Below are 25596 nucleotides of genomic sequence, written 5' to 3' on the forward strand. Positions count from 1 at the left end.
CTGAATAAATATTTCAAAATATATCCGCCATTATGAAAGCACACAGGGGACACTTTTTTTGCAATTCTGAATTGCGATGGAAACAAAGATTTTAATAGGATCAAAGCAAATCAATACACTTTTCTTGGTGATCTGCACCTGATAATTATTTGCTTCAACCCAATTTCCACATATTGCTTGTGCACTAAATAGTCTTATCAGTACAGCTACATGTCTTCACAGAGTGGCTATTTCAACCGAAACTGTGCTGTCTGTTAATGACAGTGCACTACTACACCATGGTTTTGTAATACATTTGCGACGGTGCACTCAATCATGCACTACATGCTACTCTGTGCTACACTCGCCTTTGCAAGGGACGTGGCTAATTTGCTACATCTTTTCTGTGTGTGATGCTTGGATTTTTCGCAATCCCTGTGACTTTACTAATGTAACATTGATGGCAGCACAACTGTATATAATACCAGTACACCTATATAAGCCAGTTCCAAGCACAGCTTCTTCTGTAAAAGAAGCATATCGTGTAAAAAACAAGCTTATGATGTCTGTGGTGTATATAAATGGAGCATTGGGCTACAAAGCAAGAGCTCACCAACATCTCAGAGCAGTATGTTTTTATAAATTGTAAGTTTGAAGAAAAAAGTGGTATTGTATTCAGCTTGTGTGTGAAACCTGAGTCCAGTATCCACAGGATCCTTCCCGCTAGAGATGTGTATAAATGTGATGTCTGGACTCCTCTCTTAGATATCCCCAACTTTAGTGTGTGGATTCAACTTCTGATGTTGATGTTCTGTCAACAACTCCGCACCAGACTTTTAAGCTGAACACCAATTTGGCATCTTTGATTCCATTATCCTCCCACTGAAGAGTATGTCAGTATGGGTCCCCTCAAGTTGTGAGATTCTTGAGTCTGTAGTGTGGTAAAGAATAAACAGTTAGTGGCAGTACTCTGGGTTGTACTGGGACAGAAAATAGGTCCAGGCACTCAAATAAAAATGGCCCCTCCTTAGTGTAGTGAAAAGCTGAAAAAAAGAGTGGCCTATGTTTGCAAACTGGAGCAGTTTTGAATTTGCGAACAATTGTTGAATAAGTATTTTGAAAGGTATGGAAGGAAGACTGCATGGATTTTAGCTTATTGCATGCAGTTTTTGTTTTAAAATCTGGTAAATGAACAGTACAAACCTGCCCATAAAACAGGCCTACAAACCACCAACAAACCACCTCACACACTGACTTGTGAGACCATCCCATCTAGATGTAATACTCTTCGAGAGGATTAAGAATCCTTTTATTCCAAACCCACACTCAGCTGTGGTGTGTGTACTCGTACTCTAGTTTGGAAAGAGGGGTGCATGTTTACATGAAGCAATAATGTGATAGGGCCAGTTTGCGTAATACCGCATAGGACCTCATCACACATTGGCCGGATATCTTGCTCTTTGTAAGAGAAGTCCTTTTTCCAGCCTTTGTATGAGGATTCCTAATTCCTGTGTAATCCAAGAGACTTTGCCCAGAAAGAGCCCAGGATGCAGGTAAATGGCTGCCCATTTGTTTAAACCTTTACCTGTTTAATATGCATATCTGCTGTGATGATTCTAAAAGAACCACATATAACACCTCCTCTGGAGAGTATCTGTAAATTGACTTAAAACGATCCATTGCTCGGCTTCATCCCTGCTCTGTGTGGGTTTGCCTTCAGTGTTTGTGAGCAACAGTTATTCATAAGGCAGGCAATGAAGCAGTGTTTCCCTTCGCGTCAGCCTACCCACTACCTATCATGCCCTTGGGACTAGCGGAGATGTTCCACCCACAGCACTTGGAATCTGATGGCTTCCATCAGGGTTGCAATTAAAAAAAAGAAATTAGGAGCATAAACAAGCAGTTTGGGTTGGAGTAGGCATTTGCGCTCAGGGTTGTTTTGCTTGCTGCTATGGATTCTGTCATAATAGCTATTTTCAACATCTCTGAGAAAGGCATGCTGTGGGTGGTTGTCATGGAGAATAAAAGCAGTCTGCGCAGTTTTCACTTTAGAACAAATTCTTTTTTTAAATCTAAAAAAGCACTTTTATTCTATTTTAGTCACTTTATTTTTTTTAATGATCAGCTGTAAACTATGGAGTTTGCTCTGGTGTCTAAATTTCATATGAACTTTATCGTGGTTCTATCATAACTGGTTGCCCCTATGAATGAGAAGTGTGTTACTGGTTCATACACGCATGGGCCAAAGTGAGATACGTCTCTTTAGTTACAAAATGCGAGTGAAGTACACTGGTACAGAGTGAAGAACACCAGAACAAAGAATTGAGACCATGTGACATTCTTATTAAGCCAGCAAGATTGGTTTTTCATTCATCTTACTGAAACAGATAAAAGACGAAATCTTACACTAACATTTAAATTGTCAAGTGGGTGAAGGGCTTTGGTATTCCTGTTTATGGTGAGAAGTATTGTTTGTAGAATAAATCAACGTGGTCCCGACACTTTCTTTCTTTATTGCTCCATTTAGTCAATGGTGGTACACCGAGCAGTCAGCTGTCCACACCGAAGTCCACCAAATCTTCCAGCTCCTCGCCGACTAGTCCAGGCAGCTTCCGTGGACTCAAGGTAAGGCATCTGACCGCTTCTATGTGTTTCACTTCAATGATATCTAGATTCTAGAGGTATTGAAACGTGTATGTGCTTTGTTGCTGTTCGAGAATTGTTTTAAGGTGAGTTACTCTTGGTCCGTTTTGTCTTAGGCTGTATCTTAATGCAGGGTCAAAACTATGGGACCTATTTAGAGATGAAGTCCCAGGAGTAGCTGTAAGACTGTTTTGAAGAGCTGGTCCAATGTGACCAATATATATGTGGATTTAAAAAAGGAATGGGTAAGAGACCAGAATCCCCGTTTTCTTTGGCATGGGCATTTTATATGCAACCATTTGCGTAGTGTATATTCTTGTTTAGTGGAGGATATTAAAATTTCTGTTCAGCTGATTACTCAGATTTCTCCCTGGAAATGGAGTGAATTGTTATTGACAGTCTGGTCTGGTCACTGCTGGGTTGTTTTACAATCCAGTGAGTTAATTTTTATTTTTTAGTAAAAGAGACTTTGTAAAAGTTTCATTTATGGAGAATGGAAGCCTCACTTTTTCTCGAACCTTTTCCCACAGTGTATTTGTGTCGTTTTTAGGTCCGGCATTGAGACCGCTTTAGTTTCGTAAAAAACTCATGAAATAAAAAAGTGTAAATAAAAATGCACACATTTTATACATCTATTCAGGGGATTGTTGTTATCCCTCCTCATGCATAATCACAATTGCTCACCCACCTAAAAAATTGCAATTCTTTTCCTTGGCTGGTGGGTTAATTATTTACTGTGCCAGTTGCTTTTTTCTAGTCTTCACCTTTTTTTAAACATTTTTTGTTGTCATTGTATGTTTAAACTTTAGGTTACATTAATTCAAAACTACTGATAGCCTTTCTTGTTGCAAAGAACAATATTTTCCTCTGGTGTACATATACCTGCCTGCTAGGAAGCACCTATACTGGTCCACTAAAAATATATGTGATGGGTGAATTTATTTTTAAATCTAAAGCTTCTACTGTAAACATATGGCAACCTTGTTTAGGATGTGCCACACTTTTAGTATCCATGTATTTTTGGGGTGCATGGTTACAGTAATACATTTAAACTGTATCCATCTCACCAACTTGCCAAATCTGAACTATTGGCTTTGCCAATGCTTAATAATTGCAGAAAGACTTTAAATAGTATATATCCATCTCAGTGAGATTACCGGCGAATATAAGAATTGCGGGGGGGTGTTCTAGATTCTGAGCCTCCTCTGAGTTGGTTATGAAAGAAGTTAACTGAGCAATCCACATGGATAACACCATATTTACTAGTCACTATATTTATATTGTTACTGAAAACTTGTGTAAAGAGGTATTTGTAGCCTTCACCTTTTAGATTGCTGTAACCCTTGTTCCTGGCTTCTTATTAACTGAATTTGATCTTGCAATAATTGAAAGGCCAAGCGTTATTTACAATAATGAGACTGTATTTATGATTCATCGAAGTTTCAATACACAAAATAGGCTTCAAAAATACTTATTTTGAAATATGTTCAACTGTATGTATTCTATATTGAGAATTATAGTTGGAAAAAGATGCCCTTTTTGACATCTATATGTATTCAGTTAGTAAAAGTGTATATTAATTATTCATGTGTCCATTGTGGTTCTGCTTCTGAGTTTTCCAGAAGAAAGATGTGCATGTGGCAATTTTAGTCACTACAGAGTCAAGTGCTAATAGTGAATAAGTCGTTTGTACACGCAGTAGTAGAGTAGTTTGAGATTACATGTAGGCTTCTTTTTTTACTTCAAACAAACCTTTACTTTTTATTTTAATGAATAGGATATTTGTAGAGGTTTTAGCTCTTTATGTAAATGTAAGGCTGGTCATCTCGAATGGAAGATGGAAATTTGCCTGGAGACTAGGAAATGGATGTGATTCTTGAAGTTCTAGCTACTAAACCCTTCACGTAGATATTCTCCTATGAGTCTTCGGGATAGGGTTGGTACGTCACTCACCAAGTAAAAAATAATAATAATTCTGAGACAGATTTGTCCTAAAACAGGAACTGAAGTGAGGATCTGTTATAGGAGTCAAGGATGGAGAGGGAAAGAGGGTGAGAAGGTAGGCTTGAAGGAGTAACTCTGGAAGGTAAACAACCAAGGCCAATGGCAGGTGGAAACACAGGTGTAGAGCCACATAAGTGGGAGGAGGAAAAGAAAAGTGTTTCAGATGTGTAGTACCTAAAAAAGAAAAAAGTAGAGAGAGAAAAGGAGGTTTGTGATCCATTGAAAAGAAAACTTGAGGAAAAATGGTAGAAATTAAACCTATTATTTAGCTTGATTTTAAAAACTTGGTAAATGCGTTGTATTTCAAAAGGTTTATAGAAAGTGCTTAGTCAAGATTCATGTTTTCCTCTGGTTGTTTTTCCTTCTAAGTCACATAGAACCTAAAGGACAACATTGGCTATTAGTCAAAATATTCCAAAACTCCTTCAGCATTTGGTCTCGTCAATAAATATGTTCACTTATACAAAGAAAGCTTAGAACGTCTCTCCCTTTTTATATATACCTCTTCTTTAATATTGCCACCTTTAGTGATATTATTTGGAGTTTGTTCACTGTATTTATTATGGTCACACTTTCAGACTTTAACAATGAATGTTCATAAAGTATTTTAGTTCAAATGAATTAAGATTTGTTTTTCAGTGAATAATCTTTATTTGGTTTGTCTGGGATTTATCGTCTAGGGCTAAATAGATAAAAGACCAAATTGCTCAAAAGTAAATTAGAATTGAAAATGTTTTTAGTTTGAGCTCCTGGTTGTTCTATAAAGTTAGCAATACATGTGAACATGTAAATCAATCAATTACTATGGCAAATGTAGATACATCCAATCATGTTTGTTCTGCCAAATATTATATTGGTCTGCCCAGTGGTCTATTTTTAAATATTCTTTCACTTAAGTGGCTTTTGTAAAGATCTCAAAATGCTATAAAAATACAATATATTCCTGCTAATTCAATGTTGTGGTAAAGCTTGCCTTACTTAAAGTGACTTGTGTCCCTCAGCTCCGCCAGACTGCACATTTGGACATTTAGTTAATATATTTCCCTGACGGCTAACATTTTTCAGTTTGGAGGAGCCTCTTCCGATGCACAGCCTAAACTATGTTGAAGAGATGACATCTACTTTCCCCGCAACCCACTCCCCCTGATAATCCGATTATTTCAACCTATTTTTAGGAATAACCTTTTGAATATTTCCAGGGTGGAAATGACCTTGCAAAATGTTTGTGAATATCCGCATACTGGTACATTAATAGTTTTTGGCTGTACATACATTTTTCATGCTTCTCCAGTACTTCCCTGCCGATGGTCTCTGTCCAACCCATAAACAGTACAGCAGTAGTCTCCCAATAACCTGAGATGGAGGCTAAAAACAAAAAAATACATAAAAGACTAAGATGAGTGCCGTGAAAATCCCTAAGGCAAAATGTTTGCACACAATAACCTTCAGTTGCACATCTTCTGGAAGAGCGCACCTCACATTTTGGACAAATGTATACATGCCAATTTTCACGTATGAGATGCATTCATCGTCGTTTTTCCTAGTACTGCATTTATGGAAAGTTAAGAGACAATGCGGACTGCAAGGAAATGGCCCCTCATGGGATGTGCTAACTACTCCTCAGCAGCTCCTCTTTCTTTGCTGTGATTAAGGTACAATAGGCCACGACCAGTGCAGAAGAAGCGTGACTGTGTGCCATAATGGGGGTTTGTGTGGGTTGAGGATGCCCTAACATGTAGCTCCAAGATGGGTAGGCCTTAAAAGTGCTTAACATAAACGATAGTACATGCCCGTCAGAAGTTTATGCTTAACCCGCTAACTTGTATTTATGTGGCTCGGCTTAAGAAAGCATGCTTGCAGCTGTTGATTCTGCTGCCAAGGTCAAATAATCGGTGCATGTAGCATGCAAGTGATAAAAAATGCACCACATTAGACTAGATCGTGTTACCAAGATCTCATGTCAATGAGGAAATTGTTGAATACAATTTTATAGTGGGAATTTTAGTGAAGTCGCAAAGTAAACCTATAGCAGACTTTTTGGCTATTGTATTTAAGGGTTTTGTGTTTAAGCTACAAAATATATGTATTTGAATGAACGGTTTTGAGAAAGAAAACATTATCCAAATGTGCAACATTTGAGAATCAGCTGGTCTTATATTAAATGCCGGTTTTCATAGGCTTGTTTCTCCAACGAGCTATTTATTTCTTGTGCAAGCTTCTCAATCCAGTATGTAATGACCCTCTGAGCTCAGTGCTGCATGGAATCACTCTTCCAGATACTTGAACTAACTGATTTTGTATACACAATAAGGACTTGGACTGATAAATGCAAAGCTCCACCAATATAATTATGTGGTTTATTGGTTGGTTACATCCATTCTGTAAATTGGAAAACTTGTCAAGGATTACCATGCTGCAGGCAGAATTAGCGTAATGTGGGGCGCCCACTTACAGCCTTTGTTTGCAATCTACTGCAGTGCTCTGACTGGAATGTCGCTGAAAGGCAAACTGGACCAATTGGAGAAACTCTGCCATAAACAGCTACCTGCTAAATACCAGCCATGTTCCTTTAAATGTCTCCTAGAAGCATAATGCCCCTTGTTTAGCAGTGTACTATCGTACAGTGCACCCCATTAATATTAATGAAGGCCTGGGAATTGTGAGTTCCATTAATACAGAGCCTTCAGGCTACACTAATGCATGCAGCACATCTCTCACACTGAGTGCCAAGAAGTATCCTTGAGATTTATGGATCCTGCAAGTCCCCTGAACATGCCCCCATTACACAGCCAGTGTCCTGCCAACTTTGCTTGTCTCATGGAAGAGAACAGCAGACTTGCTCTGTGGGTGGATGTCGTGTGGAGCTACAAATCTAATGTTTGTCATGCTGGGGACCATTGTTACTCCACAGAGATATCAAAGAGTGCAATTCTGCTGGAGAGAGTGAAAAGGATGTTGGCAATGTAATATCTAGTTGAAAGTCTGCCGCATAAACCCGCTTTTGGAGACCCTAAGCTTGTTCTTTGACTTCAGGCTGTAGAATTAATGTTTCAGTAAAGCTTTTTAAATCGTGGTGTGATTCAGTGCAAGTTCCATGTTTCAGGTTCCTTTCCTTAGTTAGTAGGATAATATTCCATACTTCCATGTCGTTGACCAACTACCTAGAAGCTGGGGAGTTCCTTCTATTTCTCACCACAAAATGTAATGATACTAAAATAGCCCAAGAAGAGTTTAAGCCAGCCTTACCTGCTGCATGGTCTCCGTAAAAAATACATAATTTGGTTTAGGACACATGTTTTTGGTCAAAACATTATGTGATATCTAGGCATAGCATGTTATTAATACCATTCTGTATAATAAAAATTGCAAAAGTGCTTCTCTGTGTGACTGAGTTCTGTGGCATTTGTATGCACTGACCACCTTGCTTCTGGCTTAAACACTTGAGTAAATCATCTTATAAAAATAAATGATTCAAGAGAATTATGCCTTAAAATCTTCGAATTCTTTCATTTCAGTGATTTGTTGCTCAATTTTAAAGCTGAAATTAAATCTGCAGTATGAATGATTCTGAATAGTGCAGCCATAACCTTGGGGATAGAACATTTAGTGTAGATTTTGTGCAAAAATAATCTTTTTATTATAGCATTGTTACATATTGAAATATTCATGTGCTAACATTAACTCCTGTGGAAATTAAGCTGAAAGAATGAAGTGTGTTTAAACACATTGAAAAAATATCACCGTGGCCAATTGCCAGGTACCAATTGGCCATGCATTCTTATGGAATTTGTCCTAAATGTTTTCTAATTTTAAAAAATGTGTTATCTTAGTCCATCACCCACCAGCTGTAGGTAGAGAGATGGGTTATTTTGCTTAGACGAACTGACAAGTATCCAGGAGTAATACGTGCGTGTGTTGCAGATTACTTATTTTGCATGAGTTGTTAGCTAAACGTCATGAAAGTTTTCACATTTATTTCATGAACAAGAGGAAAGCATCTATTAATTTAGTTATGAAGAACTTGGTCAATAAAAATGGAAATTTCGTTAACTACTACTACTGCTTCCATTTAAACTCTGTATGTCACCTATGCGGAAATGAAATGTAGTTATTAAAAAATTATTCAGTGGCAGTTGAACTTAGGTTGAAAAAATGAACATCACATTTTTTAGCAAGCCCATGCTAAACTGGTGTCTTCCACAGAACAATAGAAGCAGAATAAGCCTCAGCTTCATAAAATTGCTTGCCTTCTATTAAAATGTTTGTTTTTCCTTTCCATGACACTGCATTCCTTACCAAAATGGCAACTGTTTGGGAGTGAATTAGATGCCATCTCATTTACCTAGGGCACAGCAAGGATCACCAGAATCTAAAAAAAAAATATGTCCAACTATTGAAGGATTTAGGGTCCAGGAATAAGGGCAGACGGCTGATCCGCTGCAGGTCTGATCAGACTTTTTTTTCCTGTTTCAACTCTTTATTGAATATAAATTGTACAGAGAAAATCGAAAAATTACATAAGGTAAATTACATCCCAAGTAATGTAGTATGCAAATAACGTTCTGAACAGATCAAAGCTAAAATGTGTACCAAGGAGGAGTGGGGAAACAAGATAGGCAGAGCAATGCGCTTTTTCTTTAGTTTAAAATAAGGATGAAGATTATTGTAGGCAAGGAGTCTCCATGAGTTAGTGACAGATGGTGTGGGGAGTTTATAGAGTAAGCCCCAGTGCGTCATGAACATGACTGGGGTGCGTGTATATCTGTGTAATATTGCGATCCTGAGGCAAAAGCAACGCATTGTTATTGGCGAGGCTTGGGAATGGTGAAAGTAGAACTCAGCTTCCGAACAGGGGAGGGGAAGGCAGAACTCAGGGAGGGCAAACACTGGTGGAAACAATGTGCTCAGGTGAACTCTGGGGAGAATGGTTAAAGCCGTTTTAGCTGGAGGGGGGGCAGCCCCATTCGGGTCTGACTGAGTAGGAGTGGTCTGGTGCACCGCTTGGATAAGGTATGAGGGGTTATCAAAGAGCAGTAAGGCTCTCAGGCGAGAGGGAACCAGGCGAGAATGTTTTATCTGGGACAAGTACTGGATTAGCGGCTCCGGTCCTAGGATGCTTAATTCCGGTCCAGGGAAGACATGGCTTGGCAGCTCGGGCTGGACTGTTCCCATGAGGCACAGGTTCAAGACTGATTTGCATATGGCCATGTCTGAACTGGGCTGGCGTGGTGAGCAAAATAATGATGGATTAAACCCAGATCTGTGACTGGGGGTGATTGTTTTGCCAATGTGCAACATTCCGTCCATCACCTTGTGTTTTGCTATATCTCGGACAGGATCAGCTTGGTTCTTGCTATCTGGCCACTCAAACTCAAATGTGTCCCCAAGCATTTAGAGAGAACCAATCAATTAAAAGTTAATTTCTCTCTGGTGTGCCACAGATCCATGACTACAAGATACCATGCGAGCTATAATTCTCAAGATGTAGATTGGAAACGGGTGCGCTGTGTATAACCAGATACTGTAATTTGGTTCTGTCTTCTTCAGCAGGACAGGAAACAGGAAATATGGAAGCGCAGGTAGACGCTTATCTTTGAGGTGTGTAGCTTTGATCATGCTCTTGGATGAAATCTTTGTTCAAGTGTTGCTCATCTTATGCCACCGGCTAACCTGCTTGAACTTGCTTTGCCCAGAAAAAAGAACAACAAAACAATCTTACTGCTGTATTCAAGTCAATGTGTTTTCCATCCAAGCACATACACTTAGCTTGACAGTGGATTCCGTAGTGACACACAATGTAAAGGAGCGGCAAATGGGATAGGTAGGAAAAGCAGAGACAACAACTGACTACTACTAAATCCTATGCTCCACCATACAACACAGGGGCTTTGTTCTTACAGGTTTGACCGCAACCATGGGTACTATACTTCTTTTGCATACAAGCACTACTTATTCTCACAACATAGTCAGGACATTCAGGGGCCCAGTCATAATGCACTACATTGATTTAAATGGAGAGAGACAGCAAGAAGTTTCTCTCCTTTTGAATGTAGGTACACATTCCTTTATGCCACGACAACTAATCTGCTTCCACCAACCATTAGCAGTGTCATGGTGCTGTCATGACCGTGTTCACCAATGTTAATGTGTACCCCTGTTGCCCAACAGAGTCTAGTATTCTTTTAGTATGAACCCAACAAAATCATGAAGACCATCTGTTGGAATCAACTCATGACACAGGTCTGCTGCACAGGAAAATATACTGAGCTGGTCAGAATGATAAAGGGAGAAGCAGGAAATCACAGACACCACCGGGGACTTTCAACTTCATGAAAAAGATTTGAAAAAGATTTTACGGTAAATATATTATATAAGCTGCTACATTAAACAAATGTGCACAGCTGTATGTCAACAAACATATCATTATGGAAAGGTCTATAAGCAAACACACTAAATAAAAAATATCATGACCTGCTTTTTCCACTGTCTTTCATCATTCCCTCCACGGAGTGCATTTTGCTTCCAGCACAAATCCTACTCGAAGTCCCTCCCTCGCCCTACCCATCTTTCTCGTGTCTTTCTGCAACCGACAGAAGCATGCACCACAAAACCCCTTTCCATAAATAAATGGACAAAACTATTGGGCCAGTCAGTGCTTGTTTAAATTCAGTTGATCGAGGATTCGGAGTCAGAAATTGAGCAGTATCATGTGAGTTCCACCCTCTGGATTACAAGTCCTAAGGTCTTTGTTAGTATTTTATGCCATTGTTTAATTTTTTTTTTTTTTTTTTTTTTTTTTTTTTTTTAAAAGCCCTTTCCACTGCTCCTGTAACCTCGTTGGCAGGAGGGTGTAATTACTGGAATTGTTCTGTGCCACAGTCGGACTCTGCGCCCAGCGCTTCTTCCTGGCCCACTTTGTTTCATTTGTGACTGGACTTATTAAAAGGATATATTTCAGCTATGTGCTAGCTATTGAGAAAAGCAAAACAACCTAGGGTCTTGACTCGTTACTCAGCACGGCTGAGCCAAACTGAACTAGAAAGCAACACAAGCGCCACTGCTGAGAAAGGCTATTTACAAACAAGGATAAGTCTAAGCGGATGTTTAGAATAAAGCATAAACAACCTGCAAAATCATTTGGCAACTAGGAATTTATTCCTCTTTCAAAAAAATATTTTTGTTATAAGTAACACATTGTTTTTTAGTGCATGGAAAAAACGACAGTTTTTTTGTATATATATATGTACAGTGAACAATAATAACATATAGGATACTATTTACACACTCCCAACATTCATGGCCTTTCAATCATACAAAACACATGCATACACAATAATCAGTAAAACGATGCAAACAACAACTAGATACAAAAAGGCAAAGATACATGAAAACACGTATCGGTCATAAATCAGTAGGATGAATCCCTTGGCGTTTTTTGGATATTCCTAAAGTCTTTTCAACTCAATTTCTGAACAAGAGTTCACTTCTTAGAAAGGTGGTACACAAACTTGTTTGTAACGCAAAAGATGTAGACCAGATACGTGGGAAAGGTGGTCGACGCGTTTCGAACCCTTATGATTAATAGGGTTCTCCTCAGGACCTGTACTGGTTCTGTGGAAACAATCAGAAATGGGGTGCTTAGTGCAACGAACTAGTTGGAAATGAGAGACACTCGCCCTGAGTACAACCAAAGCCTACCTTTAGCAATTGAACCAGAGTAACAAAATTCGAGACTGGAAAGGTCAAGGCAGAGCAATTTCAAAGGTTTCACCGTGGTGTGCATACTGGGGCTGTGAATAAAAGAAATAAAACAAGCGCGCTTAATTTCAAACCTACAGTACGCTTTCTAAATGGGAAGCGCGTTGGAGGGTGATTACCTGCACTGACGTCAGCGGCTGTCTTGACGTCTAGTCCATGCTTCTCATTTTTCGATGAGCGGGCTTGATTTTCCGCCTCTGCTTCGCTGCCAAAAACGAGAAAGAGGGGGGCCTGTGGTTAGGCTTGTGATGAGGCTTGCATCATCGGATCATAACGGACATCGTGTTAATAACGTACCGGGTTAGACAACGGGTCCTTCGTCCTCAGAGTCGTGCTGCAGAATGAATCAGGACTGCAGAGCGGTTAGGACTGGTACTTCCTGGTTGATAAGACTCTCAGAGACTTCTGGGACTTGTAGTTCACTGCAGAGCGGGTCTGTGAACCTGAGTAGTTCAAGTGTTGGTTTTATAGATCTCCGACATCTCGTTTAACCCTCGCAAGGCGGTATTAAACTTCATTATTAGTAATGCCTCACGTTGGGCTAATTTGGCATCCAAATCTCCGCCCCTTGGGTCTTTTTCAATTTTGGACAAAACTGTCCATCTTAGGTCAGACTGCTTATGTTTCATATTTGTCCAGTGGTTGACTAGTGGGGCGTTTTCTACTCCTCTCCTTATCCGGGATTTGTGCTGAGTGATCCTGCTCCTTACTTCTTGTGTGGTCTTACCTATATAAACCAAAGGGCACGGGCAGACGATTGCGTAGACAACATTTTTTGTTTTACAATTTGTAAATGTGTCGTGCTTCCAATGAATATTTTCAAATGTGAAGACAGATTCCTCAATGGTTTCATTGCAGCATATGCACGTACCGCATTTGTGGTGGCCTTTGGTGGGAGGTAGTCCAAAAAGGCTTTGTAGTGTAGGTGCTTTAACCGACGGGAGGGCAGCCCTTATGATGTGGTTAGCTATGCTTTTTTCTTTTTTAAAAGCAAACAATGGGGGGGGCTGATAGATCTTCATGCAAGTTTTTGAGTAGATGCCAATTGGACAAAATCAGTTTTTTATATTGATTTGCTGCTGGGCAAAAGGTGGTGACGCATACCATTCTTCTGAGATCTTGTTTCACTTTCTTCTCAAGTAAAGTCTCTCTGGGAGTCCACCATGCTCGTTTGAGGGAATTTTTTAGGAGTTTTTTAGGGTATCCCCTTAGTGTCAGGCGTTCTTTTAAGTGGCCTGCATGTTTGAAGTATTCCTCTTTGGTAGAGCAATTCCGACGGATTCTGAGGAATTGTCCGTAGGGCAAGTTCTCTTTTAGGTTTCGCGGGTGGTTGCTGGTAAAGTGTAGCGCTTTATTTCTGTCGGATGGTTTGCGAAATAAAGTTGTACTTAGGCTCTGTGCTTGTGGTTGGATTTCCACGTCCAGAAATGTAATGGATTCCTTTGATGATGTGGCTGAAAATTGGATATCGGCAGTTCTTGAGTTAAGCCAGTCCACAAATTTGTTCAGATCTTCTTGGTTTCCTGTCCAGATTAAAAACAAGTCGTCTATATAGCGCATATAGTTGGAGATGTGATGGCCATATGGATTATTGTTATAAATGAATTTTTCTTCAAACAGTCCCATAAACATTATCGCCAGCTCTGGAGCAAAGGGGCAGCCCATCGCTACCCCTTTTATTTGGAAAAAGAACTCTGAATCAAAAGTGAAAAAGTTCTTTTGCAGTGTTAAACGAGCCAAGTCAAGAATGAAATCAGTTGGGACTCTCACTGGTCGTTCACGATTCTCCAGAAAAAAGGTTAAGGTTTCGAGTGCTTGTTCCTGCGGAATCTGAGTGTATAAGGACACTACATCCAGTGTCACTAACAATTGGTTCTCACTGTTAAAGTTGATCGACGCTATTCGGTTGAGGAATGCCGTGGTGTCTTTCAGGTGGGCTGGAATGTTATCAATGAAGGGCTTAAGGAAGAAGTCGATGTACTTCGCCACCGGTTCAAAAAGTGAGTCGCAGCCAGAGATAATCGGCCGGCCAGGTGGATTGGCCTCATCCTTATGCATTTTGGGGAGAACATAGAACACCGGGGTTCTGGGGCTTTTATTTTGTAAAAATATTAGTTCCTTGGGCCCGACAAATCCTTGGTCAAAGCCTCTCTGAATTATCTCAAACATTTGATTTTTTATGTCTAGAGTGGGATCTTTGCCAATGCGCCTGTAGCAGTTTTGGTCATTGAGTTGGCGGAGGACTTCATTCTTATATCTGTTGACGTCCCATACCACAATCGCTCCGCCTTTATCGGCCTGTTTGACCACAATGTTGTTGTCATTCTTTATGGTTGATAAGGCATCCTTCTCTGCTTTTGTGAGGTTGTATTTCACAAAGGTTTTCTTTTTTTCTAGGGCAGATATTCCTGAAAGAACAGTTCGTTCAAATGTGATAACTTCCTTAGGGATATTTGGTCCTTTTGGGCAGAACGATGATTTCTTTTTTAGTCCTGTCACCTCTTCTGTTTGAACTTCTTCAGATCCCTGAAAGAAGGTTTTCAGGCGGATTTTTCGACAGAATTCTAGTGTCTCCAATTTCATTTTAACATAGTCCGTAGGGCGTGATGGAACAAAATTAAGTCCTTTTGTTAAAATAGATCTTTCAGCTGGAGTAAGAGTTCTGTTAGAAAGATTGAAGATGGGGGATTTGGTTAGTTCTTGTAAAACTTCTGGCGTGTTCTCATCTCCCATGGTTGGGTGAACCGGGTTCTGCCGCGAGGTTTCGGTTGGCCGCGTCCTAAAAAAGGCTGTTGATTCTGTTGTTGATATTGGCCCGATCGGTTGTCTGTCCTATTTTGATATTGGCGGTTAGTATTGTCAGGCTCACTCCCGGATGATGAAGTTGTGTCAGAAAATGTGATGAATTTTTGGCGAGATCTTCCTTGGTTGCCCTGTAAATATCGACGTGAGTCGGCTCGTGTGTAAAAATCCTTATTTAGGTAAGGGTAAGCGGACTCCAATGAGAAGCTCTTTTTGTCGATCTCGAATTTGTTGCTTTTCTGGGCAACTGTGACGTCTTTAAATTCTAGAATCTCTTTATCTATTTTGTCCAAAAGCGTTTTTGAATCTGAGATTAATTGGTTGTTTTCAATCTCTCTGGAGAGTGGATATTTCTTCCAGTTCTTTAACTGAGATCCTATGTGCAGTCTCGATGGTCAGGACCATGAGATCCCGGCTGCACTTGGTTTCAATTCCGCTAAAGTCCTTTTTATAATCTGGGTCGTCTGTAAAGATAACAGGGATATTACGGACGATTAATCCTGCTGGGATGGTTCCAGCTCGAAGGTGTTGAAGTAAAAAGTGGCCGTGCAGATCCGTACGGATCTGTTTTTTACGTAGACGAGTTAGTTTGTCCGACTCGTTTTGTGTATTGGCTGTAAGGCTAAGGGTTGCTGAGGCAAACACTGGGGGGTCTCATTAATTTCTGTATATGTTCCTCACTAAAGGTGACTGTATCTTTCTCGGCCATAACAAAAGAAAATTAGAAATAAAAATAAAAAGTGCGTGATGAAGGAATAGTTAGAAAGTGGAAAGTAAGATGAAAGTAACCAGGCACAATACCCCGACACCTGGGCACAACACAATTTATACAAAGCACAATTACCCTGAGACAGACTTTTTCTGTCTAACAGGACCTAGCGAGCATCCGCCCGCTACGAGAACAGCAAAACAACCTAGGGTCTTGACTCGTTACTCAGCACGGCTGAGCCAAACTGAACTAGAAAGCAACACAAGCGCCACTGCTGAGAAAGGCTATTTACAAACAAGGATAAGTCTAAGCGGATGTTTAGAATAAAGCATAAACAACCTGCAAAATCATTTGGCAACTAGGAATTTATTCCTCTTTCAAAAAAATATTTTTGTTATAAGTAACACATTGTTTTTTAGTGCATGGAAAAAACGACAGTTTTTTTGTATATATATATGTACAGTGAACAACAATAACATATAGGATACTATTTACACACTCCCAACATTCATGGCCTTCCAATCATACAAAACACATGCATACACAATAATCAGTAAAACGATGCAAACAACAACTAGATACAAAAAGGCAAAGATACATGAAAACACGTATCGGTCATAAATCAGTAGGATGAATCCCTTGGCGTTTTTTGGATATTCCTAAAGTCTTTTCAACTCAATTTCTGAACAAGAGTTCACTTCTTAGAAAGGTGGTACACAAACTTGTTTGTAACGCAAAAGATGTAGACCAGATACGTGGGAAAGGTGGTCGACGCGTTTCGAACCCTTATGATTAATAGGGTTCTCCTCAGGACCTGTACTGGTTCTGTGGAAACAATCAGAAATGGGGTGCTTAGTGCAACGAACTAGTTGGAAATGAGACACTAGCCTTGAGTACAACCAAAGCCTACCTTTAGCAATTGAACCAGAGTAACAAAATTCGAGACTGGAAAGGTCAAGGCAGAGCAATTTCAAAGGTTTCACCGTGGTGTGCATACAGGGGCTGGGAATAAAAGAAATAAAACAAGCGCGCTTAATTTCAAACCTACAGTACGCTTTCTAAATGGGAAGCGCGTTGGAGGGTGATTACCTGCACTGACGTCAGCGGCTGTCTTGACGTCTAGTCCATGCTTCTCATTTTTCGCGGAGCGGGCTTGATTTTCCGCCTCTGCTTCGCTGCCAAAAACGAGAAAGAGGGGGGCCGGTGGTTAGGCTTGTGATGAGGCTTGCATCATCGGATCATAACGGACATCGTGTTAATAACGTACCGGGTTAGACAACGGGTCCTTCGTCCTCGGAGTCGTGCTGCAGAATGAATCAGGACTGCAGAGCGGTTAGGACTGGTACTTCCTGGTTGATAAGACTCTCAGAGACTTCTGGGACTTGTAGTTCACTGCAGAGCGGGTCTGTGAACCTGAGTAGTTCAAGTGTTGGTTTTATAGATCTCCGACATCTCGTTTAACCCTCGCAAGGCGGTATTAAACTTCATTATTAGTAATGCCTCACGTTGGGCTAATTTGGCATCCAAATCTCCGCCCCTTGGGTCTTTTTCAATTTTGGACAAAACTGTCCATCTTAGGTCAGACTGCTTATGTTTCATATTTGTCCAGTGGTTGACTAGTGGGGCGTTTTCCTAGTTGCCAAATGATTTTGCAGGTTGTTTATGCTTTATTCTAAACATCCGCTTTGACTTATCCTTGTTTGTAAATAGCCTTTCTCAGCAGTGGCGCTTGTGTTGCTTTCTAGTTCAGTTTGGCTCAGCCGTGCTGAGTAACGAGTCAAGACCCTAGGTTGTTTTGCTGTTCTCGTAGCGGGCGGATGCTCGCTAGGTCCTGTTAGACAGAAAAAGTCTGTCTCAGGGTAATTGTGCTTTGTATAAATTGTGTTGTGCCCAGGTGTCGGGCTATTGTGCCTGGTTACTTTCATCTTACTTTCCACTTTCTAACTATTCCTTCATCACGCACTTTTTATTTTTATTTCTAATTTTCTTTTGTTATGGCCGAGAAAGATACAGTCACCTTTAGTGAGGAACATATACAGAAATTAATGAGAGACCCCCCCAGTGTTTGCCTCAGCAACCCTTAGCCTTACAGCCAATACACAAAACGAGTCGGACAAACTAACTCGTCTACGTAAAAAACAGATCCGTACGGATCTGCACGGCCACTTTTTACTTCAACACCTTCGAGCTGGAACCATCCCAGCAGGATTAATCGTCCGTAATATCCCTGTTATCTTTACAGACGACCCAGATTATAAAAAGGACTTTAGCGGAATTGAAACCAAGTGCAGCCGGGATCTCATGGTCCTGACCATCGAGACTGCACATAGGATCTCAGTTAAAGAACTGGAAGAAATATCCACTCTCCAGAGAGATTGAAAACAACCAATTAATCTCAGATTCAAAAACGCTTTTGGACAAAATAGATAAAGAGATTCTAGAATTTAAAGACGTCACAGTTGCCCAGAAAAGCAACAAATTCGAGATCGACAAAAAGAGCTTCTCATTGGAGTCCGCTTACCCTTACCTAAATAAGGATTTTTACACACGAGCCGACTCACGTCGATATTTACAGGGCAACCAAGGAAGATCTCGCCAAAAATTCATCACATTTTCTGACACAACTTCATCATCCGGGAGTGAGCCTGACAATACTAACCGCCAATATCAAAATAGGACAGACAACCGATCGGGCCAATATCAACAACAGAATCAACAGCCTTTTTTAGGACGCGGCCAACCGAAACCTCGCGGCAGAACCCGGTTCACCCAACCATGGGAGATGAGAACACGCCAGAAGTTTTACAAGAACTAACCAAATACCCCATCTTCAATCTTTCTAACAGAACTCTTACTCCAGCTGAAAGATCTATTTTAACAAAAGGACTTAATTTTGTTCCATCACGCCCTACGGACTATGTTAAAATGAAATTGGAGACACTAGAATTCTGTCGAAAAATCCGCCTGAAAACCTTCTTTCAGGGATCTGAAGAAGTTCAAACAGAAGAGGTGACAGGACTAAAAAAGAAATCATCGTTCTGCCCAAAAGGACCAAATATCCCTAAGGAAGTTATCACATTTGAACGAACTGTTCTTTCAGGAATATCTGCCCTAGAAAAAAAGAAAACCTTTGTGAAATACAACCTCACAAAAGCAGAGAAGGATGCCTTATCAACCATAAAGAATGACAACAACATTGTGGTCAAACAGGCCGATAAAGGCGGAGCGATTGTGGTATGGGACGTCAACAGATATAAGAATGAAGTCCTCCGCCAACTCAATGACCAAAACTGCTACAGGCGCATTGGCAAAGATCCCACTCTAGACATAAAAAATCAAATGTTTGAGATAATTCAGAGAGGCTTTGACCAAGGATTTGTCGGGCCCAAGGAACTAATATTTTTACAAAATAAAAGCCCCAGAACCCCGGTGTTCTATGTTCTCCCCAAAATGCATAAGGATGAGGCCAATCCACCTGGCCGGCCGATTATCTCTGGCTGCGACTCACTTTTTGAACCGGTGGCGAAGTACATCGACTTCTTCCTTAAGCCCTTCATTGATAACATTCCAGCCCACCTGAAAGACACCACGGCATTCCTCAACCGAATAGCGTCGATCAACTTTAACAGTGAGAACCAATTGTTAGTGACACTGGATGTAGTGTCCTTATACACGCAGATTCCGCAGGAACAAGCACTCGAAACCTTAACCTTTTTTCTGGAGAATCGTGAACGATCAGTGAGAGTCCCAACTGATTTCATTCTTGACTTGGCTCGTTTAACACTGCAAAAGAACTTTTTCACTTTTGATTCAGAGTTCTTTTTCCAAATAAAAGGGGTAGCGATGGGCTGCCCCTTTGCTCCAGAGCTGGCGATAATGTTTATGGGACTGTTTGAAGAAAAATTCATTTATAACAATAATCCATATGGCCATCACATCTCCAACTATATGCGCTATATAGACGACTTGTTTTTAATCTGGACAGGAAACCAAGAAGATCTGAACAAATTTGTGGACTGGCTTAACTCAAGAACTGCCGATATCCAATTTTCAGCCACATCATCAAAGGAATCCATTACATTTCTGGACGTGGAAATCCAACCACAAGCACAGAGCCTAAGTACAACTTTATTTCGCAAACCATCCGACAGAAATAAAGCGCTACACTTTACCAGCAACCACCCGCGAAACCTAAAAGAGAACTTGCCCTACGGACAATTCCTCAGAATCCGTCGGAATTGCTCTACCAAAGAGGAATACTTCAAACATGCAGGCCACTTAAAAGAACGCCTGACACTAAGGGGATACCCTAAAAAACTCCTAAAAAATTCCCTCAAACGAGCATGGTGGACTCCCAGAGAGACTTTACTTGAGAAGAAAGTGAAACAAGATCTCAGAAGAATGGTATGCGTCACCACCTTTTGCCCAGCAGCAAATCAATATAAAAAACTGATTTTGTCCAATTGGCATCTACTCAAAAACTTGCATGAAGATCATCAGCCCCCCCATTGTTTGCTTTTAAAAAAGAAAAAAGCATAGCTAACCACATCATAAGGGCTGCCCTCCCGTCGGTTAAAGCACCTACACTACAAAGCCTTTTTGGACTACCTCCCACCAAAGGCCACCACAAATGCGATACGTGCATATGCTGCAATGAAACCATTGATGAATCTGTCTTCACATTTGAAAATATTCATTGGAAGCACGACACATTTACAAATTGTAAAACAAAAAATGTTGTCTACGCAATCGTCTGCCCGTGCCCTTTGGTTTATATAGGTAAGACCACACAAGAAGTAAGGAGCAGGATCACTCAGCACAAATCCCGGATAAGGAGAGGAGTAGAAAACGCCCCACTAGTCAACCACTGGACAAATATGAAACATAAGCAGTCTGACCTAAGATGGACAGTTTTGTCCAAAATTGAAAAAGACCCAAGGGGCGGAGATTTGGATGCCAAATTAGCCCAACGTGAGGCATTACTAATAATGAAGTTTAATACCGCCTTGCGAGGGTTAAACGAGATGTCGGAGATCTATAAAACCAACACTTGAACTACTCAGGTTCACAGACCCGCTCTGCAGTGAACTACAAGTCCCAGAAGTCTCAGAGTCTTATCAACCAGGAAGTACCAGTCCTAACCGCTCTGCAGTCCTGATTCATTCTGCAGCACGACTCTGAGGACGAAGGACCCGTTGTCTAACCCGGTACGTTATTAACACGATGTCCGTTATGATCCGATGATGCAAGCCTCATCACAAGCCTAACCACAGGCCCCCCTCTTTCTCGTTTTTGGCAGCGAAGCAGAGGCGGAAAATCAAGCCCGCTCCGCGAAAAATGAGAAGCATGGACTAGACGTCAAGACAGCCGCTGACGTCAGTGCAGGTAATCACCCTCCAACGCGCTTCCCATTTAGAAAGCGTACTGTAGGTTTGAAATTAAGCGCGCTTGTTTTATTTCTTTTATTCACAGCCCCTGTATGCACACCACGGTGAAACCTTTGAAATTGCTCTGCCTTGACCTTTCCAGTCTCTAATTTTGTTACTCTGGTTCAATTGCTAAAGGTAGGCTTTGGTTGTACTCAGGGCGAGTGTCTCATTTCCAACTAGTTCGTTGCACTAAGCACCCCATTTCTGATTGTTTCCACAGAACCAGTACAGGTCCTGAGGAGAACCCTATTAATCATAAGGGTTCGAAACGCGTCGACCACCTTTCCCACGTATCTGGTCTACATCTTTTGCGTTACAAACAAGTTTGTGTACCACCTTTCTAAGAAGTGAACTCTTGTTCAGAAATTGAGTTGAAAAGACTTTAGGAATATCCAAAAAACGCCAAGGGATTCATCCTACTGATTTATGACCGATACGTGTTTTCATGTATCTTTGCCTTTTTGTATCTAGTTGTTGTTTGCATCGTTTTACTGATTATTGTGTATGCATGTGTTTTGTATGATTGGAAGGCCATGAATGTTGGGAGTGTGTAAATAGTATCCTATATGTTATTGTTGTTCACTGTACATATATATATATATACAAAAAAACTGTCGTTTTTTCCATGCACTAAAAAACAATGTGTTACTTATAACAAAAATATTTTTTTGAAAGAGGAATAAATTCCTAGTTGCCAAATGATTTTGCAGGTTGTTTATGCTTTATTCTAAACATCCGCTTAGACTTATCCTTGTTTGTAAATAGCCTTTCTCAGCAGTGGCGCTTGTGTTGCTTTCTAGCTATTGAGAAAAGCCAGGAACAGTGTCCCCAGTCTCCATGCAAGACTATTGTTTAAGGTCTGGTTGGGATCATGATTTGAGATGATCCAAATATGTGCTTATTAGTAGTTGGCGTTCTCTTAATCTTGAAGTACTAGTACGGATTTCCAGTTTCCAGAGCTTCCTACTCTGGAACAGTGGCAGCCCTAACGTAGGACCTAACTGCTAGTACCCTAGATGAACCATGCAGTCTGCGGCCACATCATTCGTTTTCATGTTTATTTATTTGATTGTTTTAGTCTAATTTAACATCCTAAGAAACCAATTACTTTTTATATTGACAGACTGCTCTTGTTCCAGAGGTAAACCCTGTATTCATAAAGGTTGCTCCTTTTGTCGGCCAAACTGTCTGCTGGTTATAGTTGCTAATTCTTTACGCTATTCCTCCACCCACATGAGTATCACTCTCTCACCTCTTGCTATACACTACTTGGAGCATCATTCCGCCTACTCAGAAGTGCTTACACTGGAATGTAAGACAGAACCTTATCAGAAAAGTACATTGTCATCATGTTGTATTCGTCCTTTATGCGTTCTATACTGAAAGCAATCCCCTTTTTGCTACTTTTTCCCCAGCACTGGCAAAGCCAGTAGGTCAGGCATTAAAGTGGTAACCCGTTTCTATGCATGCAATGGCTATAAACTTCACGTGCAGTTGCCTATATTTACATCCATTGGCTCATTAAAGGCAATTCTCTTGCTTTTTCCAATGCACGTTTTTTAAAATTTCGCATGAGGCCAGAATACAAGAATATTCGACAGCTCTAAACATTTTCCATTTTAGCCTGTGCTGATGTTAATAATGCATTGCGTGCCAGAAAGCATAACAGAAAATTAAGCATCCATTGTTGTGTAATTTGAAGGCATTGTTGGGAGAAAGGATTCTTCAGTAGCTGTGATTCCTCCTTTGAGCATTAATACATACAGATACAGCACGGCTTGTGATGAGAGGAATATGTAATGGAGGCTTATTTTGTCACTGGTTTATGTTATCGGTCAAACCACTGCAGCTATGCATCAATGTATTTAGTTTTATTTTCATGAATAGCATTTTGCCCATGCAATCTCATTGACTGTCACACTTTTTTGTGTTCCTTCATAAAGAAGCAGCTCAAAATAAGATCCAACAAGTTAAAAGCTTAATCTTAGATAGAGAAGGCAAGGATCAACAACTTAAAGAATAGTTGTTTCAAAAGAATACGAAATCTAGGGAAAGTTCTTAAAAGGTAATGATTTATCAACTTAAAGTATTTCAAAAAAATCTCTGAAAACATAGAATAAATAAATTGTACCAGGGATGGCCGGACTTATATCAAGAATGGCCACAGTAAGAAGAGGATGAGCTTGTGCTGCATATAACCACAACTATGTCTAAACAACCACAATATACCACAAGAAGGCCACTAATAAACCTGGGATAGCCAGCATGTTGCCAAGAATGCCTTCAGTATGTCAAGGAACAATCACTTTTTTGCTAAGGGTAGGGTAGCCATGAATGCCCACAACATACCAAGATTGCCCTTATTATGCCGGAGTAGCCAGAATGTCGCCAAGAATGCTACCATAAATACCCACTTGGCTGCATCTCTCTCTCTCATGCCAGGTATAACCAGAATGTAATAGAGAACATCCTCGATATGTCATAGCTCGAGCCATGATAAAGCCAGGGGGTGGACAGATTGTTGCCTGGTACACACACTGTATGCCAATGATGGGCCACTATTAAGCAAAGGTAGCCCACAATGTCCACTGGGCTACTATTATGCCTGGTAGAGCCGAAGGTTTGTCAAAAATCTCATCAATATGTATTGGACGGAGAAATAAATCCGCCAAGTGAGACAAATATGCAGGTTATGTCCAGAGAAAAGTCCTTGCTATTAATTAGGCTACGTAGGAACCTTCAGGAGACAATCTAGAAAACAAAAAATCCAGTTTGAAAAATCCACCTTTCAAAAGAATATGCTAGGTGCAATACCTCTGGATGTTGTTGTGTGACCTCATGTGATTGGTTCTCATGCCAGAGAGTTGAATGCAAGCAGGGCTCCACAAGCATAGGTTGCATTCATGGGAACTCATATTGGAGTTCTGAAAGAACACTGGGATAATTTGGCCTGTGCAGCCAATACCAAAAGTACAACCGCCTTTTGGTCTGCAACTAAATCCTTAAGAACTCTTGGGAATCCCTCCACACCCCTAGACTGTAACATCTCTAGTGAAGCATGGGTTGCCCACTTTTCTAAAATATACCCTCCTCCATCATATTGTGATAACTCCCCGCCTATTATGTGTCCTACTAAAATCTCAATAACTATAGGTGAGGTCGAGGAGGCAATATCCCAGAGTGTGGGTAACAAAGCTCCAGGTCCGGATGGCCTACCGATAGACCTCATAAAAATAGAACAGGAATTCTGGGCCCCCTTATTATTAAATGTTTTTAATAATCTAACCACCACTGATATTCCTAGTACATGGTCAACTTCTGTATTTGTACCGATTTTTAAAAAAGGATCAAGATCGGATCCTAGCTGTTATAGGCCGATTTCATTAATCGACAATATCCTCAAAATATTAGGGAGAGTTTTATTTAATAAAATCAGGACATGGGCAGAAGAAGAAAATATCTTAAATAAATGCCAGTTGGGTTTCCGGAGCCACCTGGGCACAGTGGAACAGTGCCTGAATTTGAACCTAATTATAGGAAAATATACCATTGCTCGACACTGTCCCTTGTACCTGGCTTTTATGGACCTTTCGTCCGCTTTCGACTTTGTCAACAGGTCGAAGCTCTGGCAACGACTACTGGATTACGGCCTGGATAATAATTTGGTATACTTCCTGGCATACCTGCATAGAGACCTAAAAGCTAGAGTAAGGATAAGCATGGATGGAGCAGTGTCAGGAGACATAACGGTTGGCAGAGGCGTCCGACAAGGGTGCGTTCTTGCCCCTCTTTTATTTATTTTATATATCAACGAACTCCATAACACCCTGTCCAATTTAACTCCAGATGTCCCCATAATAAACGGCACTAAACTCCCTTCCCTACTCTATGCAGACGATGCAGTTTTAATGGGTCGTACACCGAATGCCCTGATGATTTTAGTGAGGGGATTTGTGGATTTTATGTATAGCCTTGACCTTTGCACTCATTTAAAAAAATTGTTTTTAATGTGTTGTGGTCCTAAAAAACTTCACATTAATAGGATTGTCCTAGACCAGGGATCACTGCTATGCACTCGCACTTTTCCGTACCTGGGTTTACAATTCTCTGATAACGGCTCATGGACCCCCCATCAGGCATACGGTCGGTCTAAGTTCATCAAGGCCATAAACTCCGTACTGTCTCTTCCTAAGCCTAAGAGATCTGAGGTGGTCCAGTCTCTATTAAAAATCTATAAGACACCATGCGTTCCTGTTATGACATATGGGGCCG

The 25596-nt window shown here is 40.6% G+C and overlaps 1 protein-coding gene across 6 annotated transcripts in view; it reads left to right on the forward strand.

Annotated features, from left to right (window-relative positions):
* DCLK2 (doublecortin like kinase 2) overlaps positions 1-25596 on the forward strand; it is a 498513-nt gene that overhangs the window by 263903 nt on the left and 209014 nt on the right. For all 6 annotated transcript variants that reach the window (XR_015309377.1, XR_015309378.1, XM_086962280.1 and 3 more), the window contains one exon: positions 2507-2604. Coding sequence is in view for 4 of the 6 variants with exons in the window: in XM_086962280.1 (XP_086818406.1) it covers positions 2507-2604 (98 nt within the window). In the remaining 2 variants the exon portion in view is untranslated. The remainder of the gene's footprint in view (positions 1-2506; positions 2605-25596) is intronic.

Source organism: Lissotriton vulgaris, chromosome 3_1 (genome assembly GCF_964263255.1).
Source record: "Lissotriton vulgaris chromosome 3_1, aLisVul1.2, whole genome shotgun sequence".
NCBI lineage: Eukaryota > Metazoa > Chordata > Amphibia > Caudata > Salamandridae > Lissotriton > Lissotriton vulgaris.